The sequence below is a fragment of the Mastomys coucha genome, unplaced genomic scaffold, assembly GCF_008632895.1.
Source record: "Mastomys coucha isolate ucsf_1 unplaced genomic scaffold, UCSF_Mcou_1 pScaffold5, whole genome shotgun sequence".
NCBI classification, from domain to species: domain Eukaryota; kingdom Metazoa; phylum Chordata; class Mammalia; order Rodentia; family Muridae; genus Mastomys; species Mastomys coucha.
The window spans coordinates 101,009,887-101,032,320 of NW_022196911.1; the positions used below are offsets into that span (position 1 = coordinate 101,009,887).

General features: G+C 39.1%; 1 protein-coding gene across 2 annotated transcripts in view; it reads left to right on the plus strand.

Moving 5' to 3' along the window:
• Window positions 1-22,434, plus strand: part of Efcab3 (EF-hand calcium binding domain 3) — a 316,604-nt gene that overhangs the window by 45,657 nt on the left and 248,513 nt on the right. For both annotated transcript variants that reach the window (XM_031352655.1, XM_031352656.1), the window contains exons 16-27: window positions 1,746-1,799; window positions 3,292-3,396; window positions 4,159-4,212; window positions 5,423-5,536; window positions 6,650-6,703; window positions 8,117-8,221; window positions 9,573-9,626; window positions 15,611-15,715; window positions 17,476-17,529; window positions 18,150-18,254; window positions 18,794-18,847; window positions 19,920-20,024. In XM_031352655.1, the coding sequence (XP_031208515.1) occupies window positions 1,746-1,799; window positions 3,292-3,396; window positions 4,159-4,212; window positions 5,423-5,536; window positions 6,650-6,703; window positions 8,117-8,221; window positions 9,573-9,626; window positions 15,611-15,715; window positions 17,476-17,529; window positions 18,150-18,254; window positions 18,794-18,847; window positions 19,920-20,024 (963 nt within the window). The remainder of the gene's footprint in view (window positions 1-1,745; window positions 1,800-3,291; window positions 3,397-4,158; window positions 4,213-5,422; window positions 5,537-6,649; window positions 6,704-8,116; window positions 8,222-9,572; window positions 9,627-15,610; window positions 15,716-17,475; window positions 17,530-18,149; window positions 18,255-18,793; window positions 18,848-19,919; window positions 20,025-22,434) is intronic.

Below are 22,434 nucleotides of genomic sequence, written 5' to 3' on the forward strand. Positions count from 1 at the left end.
ACCAAATTAGAGAGACCATTGGATGACAATCAACAAATTTCTAATTCCTCATATTATTGGATTTCAGTTGATTAGGATATGTTGGTAATATTAATTTTCATATTAATATATTGATAAAAAGTAATTGTCACTTCCTGTTGTTTTTGTTGTAAGAGGTGGAATTAGGTTTGTGTGGATTTGTTGAAAGACTACTTTCTTGCTTCTTCTAGGGTATAGTTTTGCTCCTTATGTTGATGTTTTCCATCTATTCTCCTTTGTAGGGCTGGATTTGTAGAAAGATATTGTGTAAATTTGGCTTTGTTATGGAATATCTTGTTTTCTCCATCTATGGTAATTGAGAGTTTTGCTGGGTATAGTAGCCTGGGCTGGCATTTGTGTTCTTGTAGGGTCTGTATGACATCTGCCCAGGATCTTCTAGTTTTCATAATCTCTGGTAAGAAGTCTGGTGTAATTCTGATAGGCCTGCCTTTATATGTTACTTGACCTTTTCCCCTTACTGCTTTTAAAATTCTTTCTTTGTTTAGTGCATTTGATGTTTTTATTATGTGTCGGGAGGAATTTCTTTTCTGGTCCAGTCTATTTGGAGTTCTGTAGGCTTTCTTGTATGTTCATGGGCATCTCTTTCTTTAGGTTAGGGAAGTTTTCTTCTATAAATTTGTTAAAGATATTTGCTGGCCCATTACATTGGGAATCTTCACTCTCTTCTATACCTATTATCCTTAGGTTTGGTCTTCTCATTCCATCCTGGATTTCCTGGATGTTTTGGGTTAGGAATTTTTTGCTTTTTGCATTTTCTTTGACTGTTGTGTCAATGTTTTCTATGGTGTCTTCTACCCCTGAGATTCTCTTGTCTATCTCTTGCATTCTGTTGGTGATGCTTGCATTTATGACTCCTGATTTCTTTCCTAGGTTTTGCATCACCAGGGTTGTCTCTCTTTCTGTTTTCTTTATTGTATTTATTTCCATTTTTAGATTCTGGATGGTTTTGCCCATTTCCTTCACCTGTTTGATTGTGTTTTCCTGTAGTTCTTTAAGGGATTTTTGTGTTTCATCTTGAAGGGCTTCTAGCTTTTTACCTGTGTTCTCTTGTATTTCTTTGAGGTTACTATTTGTCTTTCTTAAAGTCCTGTATCATCACCATGAGAAGTGATTTTAGATCTGAATCTTGCTTTTCCAGTGTAATGGTGTGTCCAGGACTTGCTATAGTGGAAGAATTAGGTTCTGATGATGGCAAGTGACCTTGGTTTGTGTTGTTTATTTTCTTATGCTTGCCCCCTGGCCATCTGGTTAACTCTAGTGCTACCTGCCCTTGTTAAATCTGACTGGAGCCTGTCCTTCCTCTGATCCTGGTTGTGTCAGAAATCCTCAGAGTCAAGCTGTCTCTGTGACCCTGTGATTCTGGGATCCTGGGCTTGTTAGAACACCTGGGAGTGGGCCTTCCTCTGGGTGTTGTGGGACTGGCTGCAGAGCTTTCGCCCAAGGTCTGCTGAGGATACCAGCCCAGACATACCGAAAGGAACCCGAGTCACTGGGCTGGCGGAGTTCCTGTCCAGAATTTCATCTTTTATGACAGTATATCAAATCCAGTGTTTTGGGAAGCACATTTATAATAAGTAGTGAGTTCACTTCATGGACCTTGTGCTCACTGGGGAAGGCATAGGCTAAAATTCAGTTGCTGATAAATGCTATTGAATTTCTTATGCTTCAAATTTCTAAAAGAATGTTGTGTGTACATTTTCTTACAGTTCATGGGGAAGTGGAAATGGAAACATTTTTAGATAAAGTAGCAACTTTCACAGGTAAGTGAAATACTCTTTAAGTCTTTTGTCTTCGCAGACTGAGATGGGCAATCAGAAATAGTTGACGATGGTGGCTGTGAAAAGGCTAAGTTAGCGGACGAAGGGCTTTCTATGTCCCCTTCTCATCCACGGTTCTTTCCTCCCCATCAGCGTTTGCTTATTTGCTGAAAACTTTTTGCTGTTCTCTAGAGCTCAGAAACAACTGAGACAGCTTTCCTTGTTTCTCATCTTCTGAGGGTTTTTGTGACGAGATGGTCCTACAGTAATCTATACTCCACTATTTTAATAGATTTTTTTCAAATGAAATCTCTGTATTTACACTGTTAAATGATGCTTTCTCAACCCATACAAATATACACATTCTAACTTTCCACCTTTGAGCTATAAAACACTTGACAAGAGCTTAGATCTTTAACAATTCAGATAAAATTTTATGTTAGTATGACTGTGTGAGTAAGAAAGACCAAAGGTTATTTATTTAAAAAATGTTAACTAGGAAAATTAACATTGTACAGGATCAAATTATTATTATTATCATTAAAAGGTGAAAGTTATATTATTTGGATCATAAATAAAATAAATGATGATGAAACATGTTTCCTATCTGTGATTTGATACATTGATTATGAAAACAAATTTGTTGCAGTATTTTAATGAGGGGTTTCTGCCCCACTCTTTCCTGCCTAGTTCCTGAATAAACACAGAGATATCAGAATTTATTAACAAGCTATAACCTAAACTAGGCAGATTCTGAGTCTACTATAGCCCAGCTTGGCTATTAATAACCAGATAAATGCCCCATTACTTGCCAACTGAGCCTCAGGGCAAGCTCCTCTTGGCCACTTGCTCATGATCCCTCCTGCCTCATGGCGACCTTCTCTCTCCTCTCTCCTTGTGGTCTCTTCCTGAGACCCCCTACTTGATCTCAAGTCTTGCCTTCCTCTTTCTCTCGCTCTAGCCTTTTATTGTCCAGTGAGGGATTACTGGGGAGCCTTCTTTACAGCACATTGGTCAACATACAGTGCCTGTGTCCAGACTGCAACCTTATCTTGGGGCACAGAGCTCAGCATGTGAACACACAGCACACAAGACCAACCCTAACACAAACTGCTTTTCTTTGAAAGAAGAGTGGAACCAAGGAGTAAAAGCTCTTTGTGGCTTTTTGGTTTTTTTTTCCTAAGACAGGGTTTCATGTAGCCAAGGCTATACTCAGACTCTATGTTGCTGAGGCAAGCCTTGAACTCTTGATCCTCTTTCCTGTACCTTCTAAGTACTGGGATAACAGGTATGCACCATCACAGCTGAAGACTCCCAATTTGTAAATGTTAAGGGGATATATTTTATTTGTTGTTCCCTGTAATTCTATGTGGATAAATGTGTGGTTTCAGGCTTTTACATTTTGGCCTAGGGGATGATGCATTATCCAGGAAGTAAATTTTTCACTATTTTGTGAAATGTCTATTCTCTAATATTAGATTTCATGTTTTCAAAGGAAAAAAGATTCATAGAAGTGACATGAAGGAAGTTCTGGAAGACACAGGGATAGAGATCACAGATGAAGGGATCAGAGAGTTAAAGGAAGTACTACCCTTTGATGGTAAGCTTTGAAAACAGTGACTGCTAAGACCGCCAGATGGCTTCTCTTCAGAGCCTATGTAAATGGTTTTACATTTTTGCTTATTCCTTCTGAAAACTAGAAATAGTTAGAAAACTAAGGACACCTGTTGTTTAGATTTGCCTGTCATCTACCAAACCCTTCAGCCATAAGCTTTGTCACTGGAACATGGGAAAAGATCCCCTTTTAGACTGTGGCAACAACTTAATCCTAAGAAGAAAACAGAGGAAACTGTGAATAAGAGAAAGAAGAGAGGGCAGGAGAGTGGGAGGGGGGAAGGGAGAAAGATTAGGAGGGAGGAAGGACAGGGAAAGGAAAGAATGGGAGGGAGACTGCTTGAATAGCATGTGTTTCTCTCAGATACCAATCCCTTAGTTACCAAAACTGTATGTATGCATATATATGTATGTGTGTGTATGTATGTATATATATATACATATATATATACACATGTGTGTATATGTATGTTTATGTGTGTGTATATGTATGTGTGTATATGTATGTGTATATATGTGTGTGTATATGTATGTGTGTATATGTATGTGTGTATATATATATATGTATGTGTATATATGTATGTGTACATGTGTGTGTCACACTGAGACAGTGTTCTTTCCTATTACTCCATTTTACTAATAATGAGTTCGAACACCCACAGAATCATATATAGATATCTAACTGAAGTAATGAAAGGGTTGAGCTTACATCTCCCTTCTGACATGGTTTTTCCCCTTTTTTTTATAGCTTCGGATCGTGTATTTCAGAACAGAATGTTGGATGTTGTGGTATCCATGAGTGGTAAGTGAAGAGCATGAAGAGAAAAGCAGAAACATTTGAAACCTTTAAGGTTAACTTTAGTTGTTTAGAGTGTCAGTCTTGTCTATATCCCTTTGTGTAATCTATTCAGTTGTTTTCATCATAATTTTTATGATTAATACTGTCAAGATCACATCCTTGTACAAAGACACCACCATCAACAACAACAAAAACACCACACACACACACACTGTTTCTGAGCTAGATATAGCCATATATATTCAAAATGTCTAGCACTTGGTAGACTGAGGTAGTGAGTCATGAGTTCATTCAGTGAAAACTACACAGGGAAACCCTACCTCCACCAACATAAACAAACAACAACATCTCAGCCTGGCCTATACAGCTTGTTCCAGACTGGCCAGGGCTACACAGTAAGACCTTACTAAAACACACAACAACAGCCTACATCTGCCCAGCAACTGTCTGTACAGCCTCCAACTGATGTCACTCTTAGTGATCTCTGCAACCAAAGTGGTCTGGTTGAGCTCTCCTCATTACCTCACCCTTCTTGCACATATTTATTCTATGCTATAAAAGCTGGCCACTGGGACCTGTAACCTAGCTCAGCAAGGGGAAGATCCCCAGATCTCATTTCATGAATTGTTTGCAGGGAAGATGGCTGACTCACAGTAAGATTTAAAGGAAGATGCTCCATTTCTGACTTCTCTCCTTTGTCCCTCTCTCATCTCTATCATATCTGTGCCTGTTTCTGCAAGTTCTGCTTCTCTGTCTCTCTCTTTATCTCTGTCTCTGTCTCTCTGTGTCTGTCTCTGTGTCTGTGTCTGTCTCCTGTCTGTCTCTCTGTTTCTCTGTCTCTGTGTCTCTCTCTCTGTCTCTCTGTCTCTGTGTATGTGTGTGTGTGTGTGTGTGTGTGTGTGTGTGTGTGTGTGCATGTACAGAGGACAACTTGTAGGGAACTGGTCCTCTCCTTCCGCTGTGGCAGTCTCAGGACTGGAGGCAAGTGTCTCTCCCCAGTGAGCCTCCTCACTGTCCAGTTTTTTATATTGGTTATTTAATGCTCTTATATGAGCTAAATGGAAGTTCAAACACAAAAGTCTTATTCATTTAAGTACGTTTTCCTCTTCTGTCTTCATTGCAGTAAAAACTAAAACCTTTAAATTCAGATAGTGCATGTGCAAAAATACACTTGTGTCTTAAATTCATTTTCTATTCCTGTGTGGCTTTAAAGACGGAGAAGTTAAACTTGATAATGTGAACTCTGTCCTGGGAAAGCTGGGAGTGAAACTTACACCAGAGGAGCAAGAAAGCGTAATGAAGATTCTGCTATCTGATGAAGAGAGCTGTAAGTCCATTGGGGTCTTAGAGGAGAGCTTTGAACTGGTAAGGCAAGGCAGAAACTATTAGTCACGTGACTGTGGATGTTTCACATGATAGTACGTGCCACATTGCTTGTAGGGAGAACTGAGAACAGTTGAAGGAATCAGTTCTCACAGTACATCCTGGGGGGTCAAACTTAGTTCACTGGGCAGCAAGCAGCATTACTTGCTGAGCATCCTGGGCGGCACTCTTCTAGACCTTGACGTCATCATGCACAGTACCACAGTAACAACCTCGCAAAGACCAGTGTAAAGGTGTAGCTCAGAAACTAAGAATGAGAAGCCATGACTTAATTGTTATATTTTAGTATTCCTCAAATAGTTGTCCTGAGTCCATCAATCATTCCACTCCCATTTTACAGTTTTTTATAAACAATGATATATTTATGTGTACAATACTTTGCTAAAAAGAAAAACATAAGCTGGGCGGTGGTGGCACACGCCTTTAATCCTAGCACTTGGGAGGCGGAGGCAGGTGGATTTCCTAGTTCGAGGCCAGCCTGGTCTACAGAGTGAGTACCAGGACAGCCAGGGCTACAGAGAGAAACCCTGTCTCGAAAAACCAAAAAAAAAAAAAAAAAAAAAAAAGAAAAACATCAGTTATCTTCAGCCCAGAGTCTTTCCTAATTGAAAAAAAAAGCCGATTTCTATTGTATCCTGTCTGTAAAGTGGTTTTTGCCTTGATAGTGCCTCAACTCTTTAAGTCTTACTCATATTTAAGACTCAGTGTATTGCTTCTTGGAATTTTGGCTATGATCAAATGTAAAAATAGCTACCATAAAGAGTCTCAGTTCTACATTCTCAAAAGGCAGGAGTGCAGAAGGGCAGTTGTGTAGAAGAGAATGATGACATTTTCTCAGTTTTAAAATTAAATTGGCATAATTTCTCCTCTGATATGTGGAGGTTAGATAGATTATCTGTGGTTTATATTCTTAAGCTTGATAAAGAGATAAAGATAAAAAGATACAGATTAAAACTTAATGGATTTTGGTTTGTCTCTTCTTTTGCAGTTTACCAACTTCTGGTTTATTTTATATGTAGCTTTTTAAATTAACAATAAAATTTGCATTTCCTTACAGCTGATGGAAAAGTTCCACTTGGTCAACTGATGCTTGCAGTGACAGAAGTTACAGGTGAGGGAAAGCTCTGTGCCCCTCCTCTCACATTCTGATACTCCCTTCTGATGCTCGCATTTCGTTCTACCATTTTACCACTTCAGTTCAGAAAATATTTCCATTTAATTATCCAGAATACCAAGTGGCCAACCACGACTCTTCAGCCAAATAATTTTTTTGGGAAAACACTTTATTATACAATAACCATCTCTGTTAGCTTATGTACTATTGATATCTTCTTTCACACTGCCAGGATAAAGCTATGTAGCTGTGATAAAGATTTCATATCCTGTGAAGCCTAAACGATCTACTACCTTTCATAAGAACATTTTTCTTCTCTAGACAATTATGGTTTACCAGTGAGATGGATAAACTTAAACTTTTTTAACTGCTTCTTATACTCTTAAGTAGTCCTGTGAATATTACATGAACACTCTAACTTTGGATTTCCCATATTTAATATATGCCAGTGTACTGCCTTGATGCAAAGTTCTCTATTCTCCAAGATATACTCTAAACTGTAGCTTAATGTGTATACTATGAACTTCAGGAAGAATTTTTTTCTTATCACAATCAAAGCTATCAGATTTAACATTAAGTAAGGAAGCCTAGAGAAGACAGAGCAGAAAGGCTGGGTCAGAGTCAAAATGTTATGAACACACCACGTATTAAGCCATTTTAAGACAATGTAAGAAACAAGTGAAATGGGGTAAATTGACACATTTAGAGTAGAGTGTATGGTAGGGCCATGCTGCCCACGGAGGGCAGCCCACGGAGCTAAAGCTCTGATATGGTAGGGCCATGCTGCCCATGGAGGGCAGCCCACGGAGCTAAAGCTCTGACATGTGGGCTGAGTCAGTCCTTCTTGCTACTCATTTGGTTACAAGGAGCTGAGTTCAGAATTAAGCATGCAGACTTACCGATGGATAGTATTCTGGTCAAGGCCAACATCTCTCCTTCCAGAGAAATTCAGAGATATGTCTGATAAACAGGAGTAGATTATGGATAAATATACAAAAAGTAAACCTGAAATAGTACATCTTCTTAACTTCTTAGTAGAAATAAATTCGTACTGGAGAAAAAGCACCCTGGGCTGAGCTAGCACAATAAGTAGTTAAATAAAACTAAAGATAATGCCATTCATAACTAAAGGAAAGCAGAATTGCTGAATTTGCTGAATCAACTGTCTATGATGTTGTAAATGGCTTACACTGTCTAACCTGTGTCCCTTCTGGCTGTGTCCCATAACTGCAGAGTCTACATTTTAAGGGACAGTTGCTTTTGTGGTGATTGGTGCCCTGGTCTCGAGGCCCTATATTGTGAAGCTTTGGAAGCTGCTGGTTAATAAGCAAATGTGTATGTTTTCTAAACCTCAGAGGCCTTCCTGTCTCATTTACATTCTTACCTACATTCAATTTCTTTATTTTTAAGGAGGAGAAGTCAACATCAAAGATATAAAAAGTGCTATAGAAAAAATGGGAATAGAACTCACAGAAAATGAATGTTCTCAATTAGAGAGCGTGCTTCCAGTTAATGGTAAGCATTTAAAAAAAAAAAACAAAAAACAAACAAACAACCCCCCCCCCCCAGCATAGACCTTTGGAGGCTCCCAGAGACTGAACTTCCAATCGGAGAGCGTATGAGGGGTAGGTCCCCTGCACATGCGTAGCAGATGTGCAGCTTAGTCTTCATGTGGATCCCAAACAGCTGGAACGGGGCGATCCCAAAAGCTGTTGCCTGTATGTGGGATATGTTCTTCTAGCTGAACTGCCTTGTCTGGCCTCAGTGGGAGAGGATGTGCCTAGTCCTGCAGTGACTTGAGGTAACCAGAGGTGAAGGGAAGGGGAGGGGAGGAGAGGGGCCGTGTGAGAGGGGGAACTGGGAGGAGATAGGGCCTAGGATTGGGATGTAAAGTGAATAAATAAGTAAATTAAAGGAAATAAAAACTGTAAGCTTTAAGAAGTCACATGAAGCCCTGCTTGTTTGTAAGCTAATTAAAACCACAATTTTTTTTTTTTAGAAAAATAATTTGAACAGAGGTCCCACTTGTGGGTGAACAGTGGATTTCCCAGAAGATATGGTTATTAAATAAAAATCTCAGGCTCAGTTTCCCTGCTTGTTGGTCAGAGAGGTCTCAGAGTCCCCCAGAACAATATAGAGCAATACTGTCACTGTGCATAATTACCCACCATAACCAGATGGCAAGAGCCTATTTGCTGAAAACACTACACACTGGGGTTATAGGGAACTCTCTTCCTGCTGGCTGGCTTATAGGGAACTCTCTTCCTGCTGGCTGGCTTATAGGGAACTCTCTTCCTGCTGGCTGGCTTTCACAGCTCTGGAAGGCGGGGAATAGTCTGTGTGTTTTGATGGGGAAGGGCACCACAAGTTTTAAATTTTCTAAAATTTTCATGACTACTTATATTTGATATTTGAAACCTAAAAAAAAAAAAAGTTTAGAAGCTATCCCACTCACTAGAAAGTAATCCCAGCTGTGCCATTACAGTTTGCAATGATCTGCACTGTTAATCACTTATCTTGTATTAGATTAGAAAAAGGTGATCCCGTTTTTATTTTTTATTCCAGTGAGAAAAATATCTTCAAAATTCTACAGGTTTATATGTAAAGGTGAATGGCTGAGAGAGTACTGGGAGGAAAAAAAATGGAGAAATTAAAGAGAGGACAGGGACAAACTAAGACGCCTCTGTTTTGTTTGAGCAGGATAGAATGTTTGCAAAAGGAAGCCATGTTCAGAATGTCTTGCAGTTTGAGTTGTTTTCCATCTTTTGTAAATAAGAAATGCAGCTCTTCTAGGTGAATGGTGAAGTTAGAGCCTTAGTATTCCCTTGCTTCAGCACCTCTGGTGACCTGACTTCTGTCCTTACAGCCAACAGGAAGGTGCACAGGAAGAGGTTGTTCGAAACGGCAGTTGCCTCCAAAAGTAAGCGACTACAAAAAGGCTCGTGAATGTGAAGCTTGTGTTGTATTCTCTAGGTTTAGAATCTTGTCAGTACATTTATGTTATTTTTACAAGCATAGTTTCTGTGTTGATTTTACCAAACATACTCTTGAACTGCTCTTTTCATTCAAAATGCTTTTAAATTAATTATTTGGTAAATTGTACAAAGTAATGCATTAATGAGGCACCTTTATGTCAGTAAACTTTGTTCTCATTCTTCCCATTGACCCTGCTTCCCCCCACACACCTCGTGCCCTCTTCTACCCAGAAATCTTCCTTTGCCCTGCTTAGTCTCCTTTCCAGCTTCCTTGCCACACACACTCCATCATCCGCTCCATTTCTCCAAAACTGAAGATCTTTTCCCCCTCTTTCCCTTTCTACCGCCATGACATACATGCACATATATAAATAAATACGTATAGTATATATAGGCACACACACATCCACGTGTGTCTGTGTATGTGTCATGAACAGTTAGGAAAAAAAATAAAGTAAAACCAAATACTACTAAATGCAGAGAAGGAGAAAGTTGGGAAAAGGAAAGTAACTAGAAACTAGGAAAAGAAAAATATATTGCCTTTAAATTAGAAAATGCGTAGATCTAACTACATGAATATCTGAAGAACAACAAGAGTATGTTAAAACACAATAAAGTAAAAAATGCTGTTGTCTATGATGTAGTACTCTGTAATAACAGAAAGCAAGGAATCCCAGGGAGTGGGGGTGGGGAAGGAACAACGACAACAAAATGAGACAGGAATGTTAACAGTACCTTCACCTGGCCCTTAAATGTGGATGTCATTTCCCCTCATGATTTCTGCTGCTGCTAAGTCTGCACTGATGGAATGTCTGGCATCCACCAGAGCTGTCTTCACCGAGGTAGTCTTTTTTCTTTGTGTACTAGAAACCTCTGCCAGAGACACTTAGCCTTGTGTTCTGTAGGTTGGGCTGATACCCCTCACTGTCTTGAGACTCCAGAGATCATATCAAAGCTAATGATTTAACTAGAGGATGTCTCCCGAATGCATTGGGAATCTGGGGAGCAACCGCAGCACTAAGACTGGTACCAAGTCTTCCTGAGCATTAATATCCTTGCTACAGGGATTTTATTGTGGGTATCCAGTACACTCCTGAACTTCAGTGTTCTGAGCCCATGAAGCAGCAAATAACAGATAAGCTGCTCCGAGTTTGATCTCCTCCTGTCCTCAGTCTCAAAGCTGTCAAACTCTAGCTTTATTCTTAGTTGATGAGATCTGCTCACGGCTACCTCTTCTACCCCACCTTCTGAGTGTTCCCTGACTTTTATTTGCAGGAGCTGAATTGTAGATAGATCCACTGTGTCTTAGTTAGGGTTTCCATTGCTGTAAAGAGACACCATGGCCCAGGCAACTCTTTTAAGGACAACATTTAATTGGGGCTGGTTTACAGTTGCAGAGGTTCAGTCCATTATTATTATGGTGGGAAGCATGGGAACATGCAGGCAGACATGGTGCTGGAGAACCAGAGAGTTCTACATCTTGATCTGTCTAAAGGCAACCAGGAGATAATTCTCTTCTGCAGGCAGCTAAAGCATAGGACCTCAAAGCTCACCCCTACAGTGACACGCTTCCCCCAACAAGGCCACACCACCTGATAGGACCACTTCCCATGGGCCAGACATATTTAAACCACCACATTCCACTCTCTGTCCCACAAAGGCTTGTCATAGCTAATGAGCTTATGGGGGTCATACCTACCCATAGCACAATACAAAATACATTTAGTCCAACTTCAAAAGTCCATAGTCTCTTTCAGTCTCAACAATGTTAAAAGTTCAAAATTCAAAGTCTATTCTGAGGTTCATTCAATCTTTTAACTATAATCTCCTATAAAATCAAACTCAAAAAGCACATCATATACTTTCAATAGCACATGATCTGTATTACCATTCCAAAATGTCATAGTGAGGAAATACTGGACCAAAAAGACAAGTCCAAAAACCAGGTTGACAACCTCCAAACTCTGAATCTCCACATCTCGTGTCAAAGCACTCTTCAGCTCTCCAACTCCTTTCATCTTTGTTGACTGCAACACATTTCTTTTTCTTGATCTGGTTCCACTCCATTAAGAACTTTCCTTTGCAGGCATTCTGTGCCCCTGGCATCTCTAACATCTTGGGGCCCCCAAGGCAACTTGAATGTTACAGCTTCTTGTTCTACTGTATGGGATCCACACATGATCTTCTGTGCTCCTCCAAAGGGTCTGGGTCCCTTCTCCAGCACTGCCCTCTGTAGCATTCTAGGCTCTGGTTGACTCTACTCCATTGCTGCTACTGTTCTTGGTGGTCAGCCGATGGTACTGGCATCTCCAATATGCTGGGGTCTTCCTGTGCAACTAAGCTTCACAAATAAACTCTCATAAGCTCTCTTCATGGTGGTAAGCCTCAACTTCTTTGCATGACACATTCAGTCTTGGGCTGTAAACTATGACTGAGGCTGTACCTCTACTAATGGCCTTTTCTGGCCTCTCAGAATGCCAAGCTTCAACTGTTCTTCATGAACTCTTCATGTCTACAAAACTAGTACCACCTAGGTGATTCTTATACACTACCACGTTCAGCTGCGGCATAAGGTACAACCTTGGATATCTCTGGAACACAGCTTTTTGTGTTCTTAGAAAACACTTCACAGAAGATTTTGCCTCGGTGATGCTTCTTAATCACTGCTAATTTCTCAGCTCCAGCTAACCAGCATCAATTGTCCCAGTAGTTCCTTCTATTATTGACTATAAAGCCAGAGCCACATGGCAGAAGCTTTCATGTTCTGCCATGGAACATGACTCCCCTTGTTCCATTACATTCTTACCAGCTTTCTGTTTTCCAAATCCTTCACTGCCTAAGCTTGGCTGTCCTAGAACTTGTTCTGTAGACTTACCTTGAACTCAGATATAGTCAACAACCAAGAATAGCCATCACAACTCATCCCTTTTCAATTTGATTCATGATAATATCTCCTATGTCCAAATGAAAACAATAAATAGGTCATCATAATGCCTAGATACAACTACCACCCTTGTTCAAAGGCAAACACATAAACAATAAGCTTAGCTGGGTAGGATCGTGTTCTGAGGTTATCATCCCTTTAACCATTTATCTCCTTGAATACAGGATTCAGTTCCATTCCACTTCCTGTTTCCTCTTTAATATATGAGCCATACATTTTCCTCCTTTCTCAGCTTGCTATGCTTGACCAAAATGCTCTTCATGAGAGTAAACCAGAGGACACAGTTTATGCTAGGCTTTTTTTTGAAACCTCCTCCCTCAATGCAACCAATCTGAATCTCTTCACCTTAGTCTCAGGCCGACTCTCCAGGAAAGTACAAAAAGCAGCCACATTCTTCACCAAAACACCCTAAGAATGATCTTCAGGCAACCTACAGATTGGGAAAAGATCTTTACCAAGCTAAACCCAATAGAGGGCTAATATCCAAAATATACAAAGAACCCAACTCTTATAAAAGCAAACATTTAATTGGGGCTGACTTGAGTTTCAGAGGTTCAGTCTATTATCACCGTGGTGGGAAACTTGGCAACAGGCAGGCAGACATGGTGCTGGAAAAAGAGCTGAGAGAGTTCTACACCTTGATCTGAAAGCAACCAAGAGAAGACACTGTTCTGCCGTCAATTAGGAAGAGAGTCTCTTCCTACTGGGTAGAGTTTAAGCATAAGGCCTCAACACCCATCCCCCATAGTGACACACTTCCTCCGAAAAGTCCACACCTCCTCCTATAAGCCCACACCTCCTAATAGTGCCACTTCCCATGGGCCAAGAATATTCAAACCACTGTGCACTGGGATTGGGCATCATAGTCTTTCTTGATCTTTGCACCTGTTGTGTTTTTCTGTAATGCCCTCTGTCTTCTATAAAAAGAAGCTTCTTTGACAGGGGCTAAGAGTTATGCTTATCTATATTTAAAAGGATATGTTTAGAATGCAGTTAGGTGCTGTGCTGGTCTAGTAAAGCTATAGTGGTAGCTGTCTTCCTTCTAAGATGCATGACCTCACTAATCCAAGTAGTTGGCTGATTTTCTAGTCCTTTCTATTTATTACGCCTTAAGTCTGATTAGGCAGCTATTGTATGGGTGCCATTATGGTTTGTGTTCATTCAGAGATGATGTACCTAACCCTCAAGAGACTGGAGGCCCCAGAGAGTTTAGAGGTCAGGTGGGGTGGTAGGTGGGGGCATCCACGTGGAGACAGGGGGTGGGGTGGAAAGGAGGTGTGGGATGTGAAGCATTTGGAGGGTGAATGGGGGTGGGTAATGGAATATGGAGTGTAAAAAATAAATTAATTTAATAATAAAAGAATATATAAAGAACTCAAAATACAAAGAATCAAGGAAAGAAATCACCTGATTGAAAAAATGGGCTATGGGTCTGAACAGAGAGTTCTCAATACAAGAAATGAAAATGGCAAAGACACACTCTAAAGAAGTGTTCATCATCCTTATCAGTTAGGGAAATGCAAATTAGAACAACTTTCATCTCATCACAGTCAGAATGTCTAAGATCAACAAAACAACGAACCACAATGCTGATGAGTGTCTGGGGGAGTGAGCCCTCATTCACTGCTGGTGGGACTGCAAATTAGTATAACCACTATGGAAATCAGTATGGAGAATCCTCAAAAATCTAAAAATAAGTAAAGGGTTTTTTTCTAGTTTTGACACATTGGTTATTTTTAAACATATGAAGGAGAGTATGTAGAATTTAGGATACACCCACAAATCAGCAAGAACAAATCAAATAGCAAGTATTAAACTAGGAAATGTAGTAGAAATTTGACAATCAGTATTATAAAAGATGCTTTATGCCATCAACAACTGTAAAAATCTAAATGAAAAAGCAGCAAACTATCACACACATCTTGGGTTCAACAAAAAGTATAAAAATCAAACAGTACCAATCTGGTCAACCATAGCAAACAATGGAACCTTCATGCATCGATAAAGTATGAATTCGCTCATCACTTTCAAAGGAGACTAGGTAAAATTACAGAATGTTAAATATATGCATATTTTTTTCCAGCTGTTCTACTGAAATGTGTGGGTTGCAGAGGAGGGGGAGCTTGTCTCTTGGGCCATTCGGCCTTACACATGCATACACATACAGCGTTATCGCAATCAATGCTGTTTCTTATAACAAGAACTTGCAAATGACCTAAATATCCATCTATAGGAGAATGGATCAACATGTCATGGGTCATTGTTATCATAGAGCAATAGGAAGTAACATGAATGAAGAGTTCTATGTTTGGATATGAACACGCATGAAAGTACAAAAATAATGCAAGTGGAAGTGGCAGGATGAGCTTTTGATGTGGTTCGTCATGTAAACTCTAAAACTGTACAAACCATTCCCCACCCATGCATGAAATACTCACAAGAATTTGAACACTACATTTATGACAGTGCGTCTCCTAGGAGAAAGGTTGAGAAGACAATGAGGATGCTCTTCCTGTGGTGTCCATAACTTTATTCCTAGAGCTGATTGGGTGACATAGATGTTAATCATATCACCATGAAGATTTTGCATGCCTATAATATTTTCTAATTTGACAAAAATATCAGAAGAATGGCTCAAAAGTCTTAGGTAAACTATTTGGAGATGACTCTGAGGAAAGGGCTGTGTGTTCTTTTCTGGATTAGAAGCAAGATTTAATCCTCTTGTTGCCCATATTTATGTGACTTTCATTTTCTTATTTCTGCAAGCAGCGTAGGACTTAGAGCACAAGCTTTGGGAGTTAGCTATATCAACTAACCCCATGCCCTAGAAAAGCTCCCAGGAAAAAGTTTTAGGGACCCATTTTACTGGCAGTCTTTGCACAACCAACCATACTGCACTGGGCTTTGAACTAACAGTGATGAATAGCTTGTATCAGATTTTGAGGTTATTCCATGCTTTTAAGATTCCTTTCTTCCTTTCCAAAGGCGGTCTTGTGGATGTTGCTAACATAGACACAGTTTTGCAAAACATTGGAATGAAGTTCACAAAAGATGAGATAGATAATTTGCTAGAGGAAGTGCCTGTCGATGGTGAGTATGTACATCTAATTGTTCCGGTCAGACACACTTGAGAATGTGCGCGTGTCAATAGAATGAACTCTGGAAGTGAATTCTTCCATTAGGATGACAGCAGTTATAAAAACAGACATTGGATGCAGAATAAAATAAAGGGGTATTATTGATATAGGCCAGCAACTCCTTTAATTTTAGATCAAAGATAATGTTAAAAAGGTGAATAGAACTATTACCAAGACTAGAAAAAAAATCATAGAAAGACAAACATCTGGGGGAAGATAGTCTAAGAAAGTGAGGATGGAAGTTAAGGCTGGGAACAGAAAATACCATCTCAAAGATGGAGAATATTAATGAGAGAGACAGCTACCACAGCCCTATGATCACACGTGCTCACTTTGTCAGCATCAAGGGCCTTCAAACATTCAGGCTATAATACCTGGAATGCGTAATGTCCCACTTCCCAGCCCAAACCCACGATCCTTTGGCCATATTCTCAATCATCCTCTCTAAGAATTTAGAAGCAAATTCTGAATCATGGTTAAAGCTGAACTCATGTTGAAGTACAGTGGATGGAAGAAATTGATTAGAGACTCAGTTAAGGCAGATGCATATGAAAGCACACATTTTTGTAGTATTCAGTTAATATGCAATGTGTAGGACTGGTAGCAGTAGAAGGAGCGTGAAGTGGTAGCTACAGACCAATGCATGTGAGGTGTGAGGTGGTCGTGGTCATGGCTGCATAGCTCTGCACATACTAAAATCATGCACCTTTTAAAAGTATAACTCCCATACCCTTAAGTCCAGCTATGTAATGTGTGAATCATTTACATGCGAGTCTTTCCAGAGCCTATTTACTTTTAAAGGAGAAGACGAGGAACAGAAGTTCTCCTCTGGGGAAATTTGGTGACACTGTGGACAATTCATGATCTCTCTGGTTGCTTTCAGCTGTCAGTAAGATGATGAGCAAAACCTCAGATTATTGGGGGTATATTTGAGTTAACAGTCTTATCAGCTTCTCAGTTACATGAAAAATACATTTAAATATAGTTACTTGATATTAGAAAAACAGAAAGTTATATTTTGGAGTGAACAACACAAAACACTTCTGAGTCATGTTGTATGCAATAAAAGAGAAATCTCTGAGATTCTAAACTGCCTTATGTCTCTGAGCCAATTTTAGCTATGTAACATGCCTCCATTGCAATTATTCTTAAACTGGTTTTACAAATAAATATTTGCTTTCTGCTTTATAAAATATAAATATATTAATAATATAAATAATATAATAATTAAATAATATAATAAATAATATAAAATATATTAATCATCAGAGTGATATTTTACATGGCAAAAGAGTAAGAAGCTGGAGACAGAAAATATCAACTCACTACATGAGGATGTCCTTTTAAAATCCAAATTAAAACACTATTTTTATAACACATGCAACTTGTAACTCCTAGTGCCTGTTCATGATATAAACAGAGTCTACAGAATAAATAGATTTCTGGGGTGTAAGAAACATCAAGCCGACACTATGGGAGAAGGTAATCTAATATTGTAACTGACTCCTGACTATTGCAAGCAATACTCCCTAGCCCATAGTAGGTCATGCTCTGGTAATCATGATACAGTGTTTCTAGCTCAGAAGATGGAAAACATAGGATAACATTATAGAGTCTATAAACATTAACTTACTTCTACTTTATACTTTAGTGTCAATATGATTAAAGGTGTGTGCCACTAGTGCCCAGATTTTATGTATGTTTTCTTAACAGATAATCAGAAGGTTGAATTGAAGAACTTGCTAGATTCTATAGACAATTTTGCTGGTGAGTATCCGGTTTGACATGTATTAATGTTTAGAATTTTTCAAGTTATCCAATTGGAATATTTTGCCTTATGACTGCTTAACTAGTAGATAGATGCTCAAAAAAATCTTACTTGGGGTTTTGTCTTAGATTTAATAATACAATTTAAATGTTTTATTTTTGTAAAGAAATGTGAAGGAACTACTTTTCATACATCAATAATATTATTTCCTTCCATGGGATTTAAATAACCCTTGTTTTGATGGGCATGGTAAATAACAAGCTAAAACTTTTGGGAGAATCCATGTATCACTGCTATTTTGAACACAATGATAGCATAATTAAGAATTTCCCTTCCAGAATTATAAATCTCTCGTCCTAAATTGCTTAGAAATCTTAACCAAAAGTACTGCTCAGTTGTACCAGCCACACACAAACTTAGCACTAAGAGAATATTCCTTTTATAAAATTAAGGGATGACGCTCTGTGGTTTCTCTGGTAACTGTAGTTAAAGGTGATTTGATTTTTCCAGCTTACTACTTGAAGCTGACGATGAGATAGAACAAATGAGGTGTTTATGACTGGACATGAATTGATTGTTCTCCTAATGACCAGATATCAATGTTACTGTTTTTCAAAAGAAAATAGTATTGATGCCAACAAACTACTAACAGTTCTGAGAGACATGGGGATTGAACTCACTGAAGAAGAAGAGGAGGCACTACGGGATGCCCTCCCCATCCAAGGTGAGTTAAGCAAATGCCTTTTTTAAGGGACTGGATTCCTAGGGGTTGTGGATAGTTTTCTAAACTTATCTCTTCTATTGTTTCTTCTACAAAGTGCTGAAAATGAATAGAAAAAAAAACCCATATTCCCTGTTGTAGAATTTTAATCTAAGACTCACCAAGCTCTTCAATAATTCTGCCATCAGAGTTGGTGTAATTGTGGCAGCATGACCACGCATGTTACTGAGCCCTAAGTACATGAGGGAAAGAAGGAAAACCAAGGAGAATAAGTTAAGGTTCTATTAAAGAGAGAAGGGTGTGGGAGAGGAGACAGAAGGGAATGGAGACAGTTTCTAGATAGCTCCCCATTAGTTCTCTCCCCATATATATTTTTGTCACTAAGAAAATTTACCTTTTAAAAATTATTTTTATTTCATAGGATTTTAGGGAAGATTTCTCTAAAAATACTTTAAAAATCTCACTTACTAAAACTAGCCACTTGTTCAGCAATTGTGTAACTTTCTTTTCCTTGGGGGATAAATTTCACTCTTTTCTTGTAGAATCTGGAACGGTGCATAAGAAGAGAGTGCTGGAAGAAGTGAAGGCGATGAAAGGTTTGTAAGAAGTGTGATTGGCAGAAAAATCTGCTAAGAAGCCAGCACATGCATTCATAACAGTGGGTTTTAATTGTGCCTGTGTCTCTATATTTAGATTTTCCATTTCCTACACTCAGTACTTTGATAAAACCATCCATATTATATCATCCCAAGATGTCCATTTTTGAACCTTTTTAATTCACACCCTCAAATAATCATTAAAAAAATCTAAAGACACACCAAATGTCATATAGAAGGTATTGCTAATTTCTCTGTGAATTCATTCAATAGCAATTTGAAAGGACTATTAATTTATTTTATTTCATAAATCAAAAAAAAAAAACTTCTTTTTTTTTTATACTATATCATTCTCCCTAAAGCCAATTAACAGAGAATGAAGAAGGAAGTGTGGGTGGTAGCTAAGATGCCTTCCCACTCCTTCCCTCAACACAATTGATCACAAAGAAAAGAAAGGGAAGAGAAATCCTGTCAAGGTCTGCCCTGTGCTGTGTGATGACAGTCCCTTCTAGGCCGCAGACAGTCCCCCAACAGTCAGACTCCCGGAATAATGTCAGGTAGCAATGTTCCTTGTAGAATTTTGGATGATGAGAGTATTGTCAGTGATACTCAGGTGGAGAGGGTGGTTAGAGTTTTAAATACATCTTAAACTGTACCAGCAAAGCAGAATTGACTATTGGGACCTGGAGCCGTCACTCTCACCTGCTGCCAGGACTTTGTTTTAGAGGAAGGCATACCCTGTGTTTTCTGTCTATGCCCCCTGGAGACAGCTTTATATTTGCTATGCTCTTACCTTATTGGACGGGTCACTTTTAAAGCTGTAGAACTCGAAGCACGCAGACCCAATCCCAAGCAATGCTTCAATCTTAGAATATTTCTGTTGTACGTGCTTGCCTTGATTACAGCTGATTGGCTGAGCTAACTTTCAATGATTGTTCGCTAATACAAACACACCCTACGTGTATACTTTAGTTGTGCTGAAGTATAAGATTAAAGACTAGGCCTAGCTATATGCATATTTGGAAGCATTAGCTAATTTCTTCATAACTCCTTTTGTTTCTTCTTCCCCAAGGAGGAATGGTTAAGGTCAGTAACCTAGACACTGTTCTGGAAAGTATGGACATCAAACTCACGGATAAAGAACATGAAAGCCTGACAGAAAATCTGCCACTCACTGGTGAGTGCTGTATAGCACAGTGGACTTTAGACAAGAACTGACATTTTGAGCTTGTGAGAGGGAATATGTATTAACTACTTATATTTTACACATAAAAATATTTTTCAGAGATCGGGGAAAAACCTGTCTCAATTTAAGAACAATGTGCATTAGAGTGTTTAAAGAAAAATTCAACAGTGTCTGAACATTAAAGTCTGGACCACTCTCAGAACCAGATGTTCAGAGAATTCAGAGAACCATGTCAGCAGTGTGCACAACAGACATCTTTCTTTTTTTCTGAGATGAAGTGACACTAAGTAGCCCAGGCTGGTCCTGAACTTACCAACTTCTTGCCTCAGCCTCTCCAGTCCAGAGATAACAGTCCTGGATAGCCATGCAGGCATTTACAGTCTAACTGTAGAAACCAAGAGAATTTACAATGGTTGTTTACAACTGGGTTAAGTTTGGTTTTCTTTAGTTTTTTTTTTTTTTTTTTTTTTTTTTTTTTTTTTTTATTTTCGTTCCCAAATCTTTTGGTTAAATGGAGTACCTTCCAGTTTCGGCTCACTTGTCTAAGGATTCTGAGTTCAGAAACAATCATGGACTGGTGGCTGCCTATTTATTTTATCTTAGCAAAAGAACAAACTATGTTTTTATTTTAAAACATTTAAAATGTGTCATGTTTAAATACATTACAGCTATTCTCTCTAGCGCAAGATAAATTAAATGAAGCAACTGAGAGAGAATAAGCCTGAAATACTTGGTAAATGAATGGAAACTGGACTGACTGAGTACAGTGGAAACAAATTAAGTTGCTGTTTCTGATAAGAAAGAATGGAAATTAATTCACAATTGCCTAAACTGTACATGTACCCTGTGGTTTTAAGACAACCAGCACACCTACAGAAAAAATTATATGACTATAAATCTACTTAGTACAAGTTAATTAGTTTTAGTAAGGACTATGTTATCATTACCTTCCTTAAGATAACTATGTTCCCATGTAACAAACCCCAACCATTGTGCAGCTGTTTTGATCCTGATTAACAAGTTGTGTGTGTGTGTGTGTGTGTGTGTGTGTGTGTGTGTCCAGAGGTATAAGTAGGTGTGTTGGGGTATGTATGTAAGAGTGTATATAGAGGCGTGTGTGTGTATGTAGAGATGTATGTAAGGGGGTGTGTTAAGGGGTGTGTGTAGGGGTATGTGTGTAGGGATATGTGTAGAGTGTGTAGGGGTGTATGTGTAGGTGTGTGTATAGGTGTATATTTGTATGTGCGTGTGTGTGTCTTGGGGTGTGTGTAGGGATGTGTGTAGGTGTGTGTGTGTGTCTAGGGGTGTGTGTAGGGATGTGTGTAGATGTGTGTGTGTGCATGTGTGTGTGTTTAGGAGTGTATGTAGATGTGTAGGTGTGTGTATAGGGAAGTGTGTAGGTGTGTGTGTGTGTTTGTGTGTGTGTGTGTTTGTGTGTGTGTGTGTATGTGTGTGTGTGTGTATGTGTGTGTAGGCCAAAGGTTGATGCCAGATGTCTTCCTTTATCACTTCTCCACCTTGTAAGATGCAGTTTCTCACCAAAATGGGGCCAGCATGGCTAGCCAGGGGGATTGCAGGGATCTTCCTGTCTCTACCTTCCCATTTGTAGGACTACAGCACCAGGCATGCTTGACTTCTTACATGGGTGCTGGAGATCTGAACTCAGTTCCTCATGCCTGTGCATCATTTGTTGACTGAGTCATCTTCACACCTCACTAATCCTGAGACATTCTTGAAGAAGTCTGTAACGAGCTACACCCAAACATGTTTCCAATTCTGCAGTAGGAAAGTTGGTTTAAAGAGGGCAAGTGTCGGGGCCCTTCTTTCTATGATCGCAACTTCTCTGTCATTACCCTACTCCAACCTCATATCCCTCAAGCTCTAGTTACTGGGCATCTTGCCTTTGATTACCATTTTCTACATTATTGTGATTCATAATCACACATTTAAAAGACTTGTCTAAAAATTTTATGAAGGCCTAAGGATCATGCATTCAACCTTCCTATTGAGTCTTTGGAGTAAAGAATTTATTTGTATTGATATATATACATATATATAAAATGTAATCTGTAAAACAAATAAATTCAAGCTCAGAAGAATGTCGTGTTTCAGATTTAATGCTCTGCCATTTGATATTCTTCCAAGGACATACTCTGGCAACTGCTCCAACATTGTTGAGCCTCAGGCAGCCTTCTTGGCTCCTTGACTTCATAGCCCCTCCCACCAGAGATTATCAGTCTTTCTTAGTAATTAAATGGTGCCATATGTCCACAACTCTCTAGCACTAACTAATTCCTTTTTTCTCAAAGATAATAGAAACCTTTATCCAGAGTTTTATAAATATACTATTAACAAAAGATTAATAACATATATCGCCGGGCGGTGGTGGCGCACGCCTTTA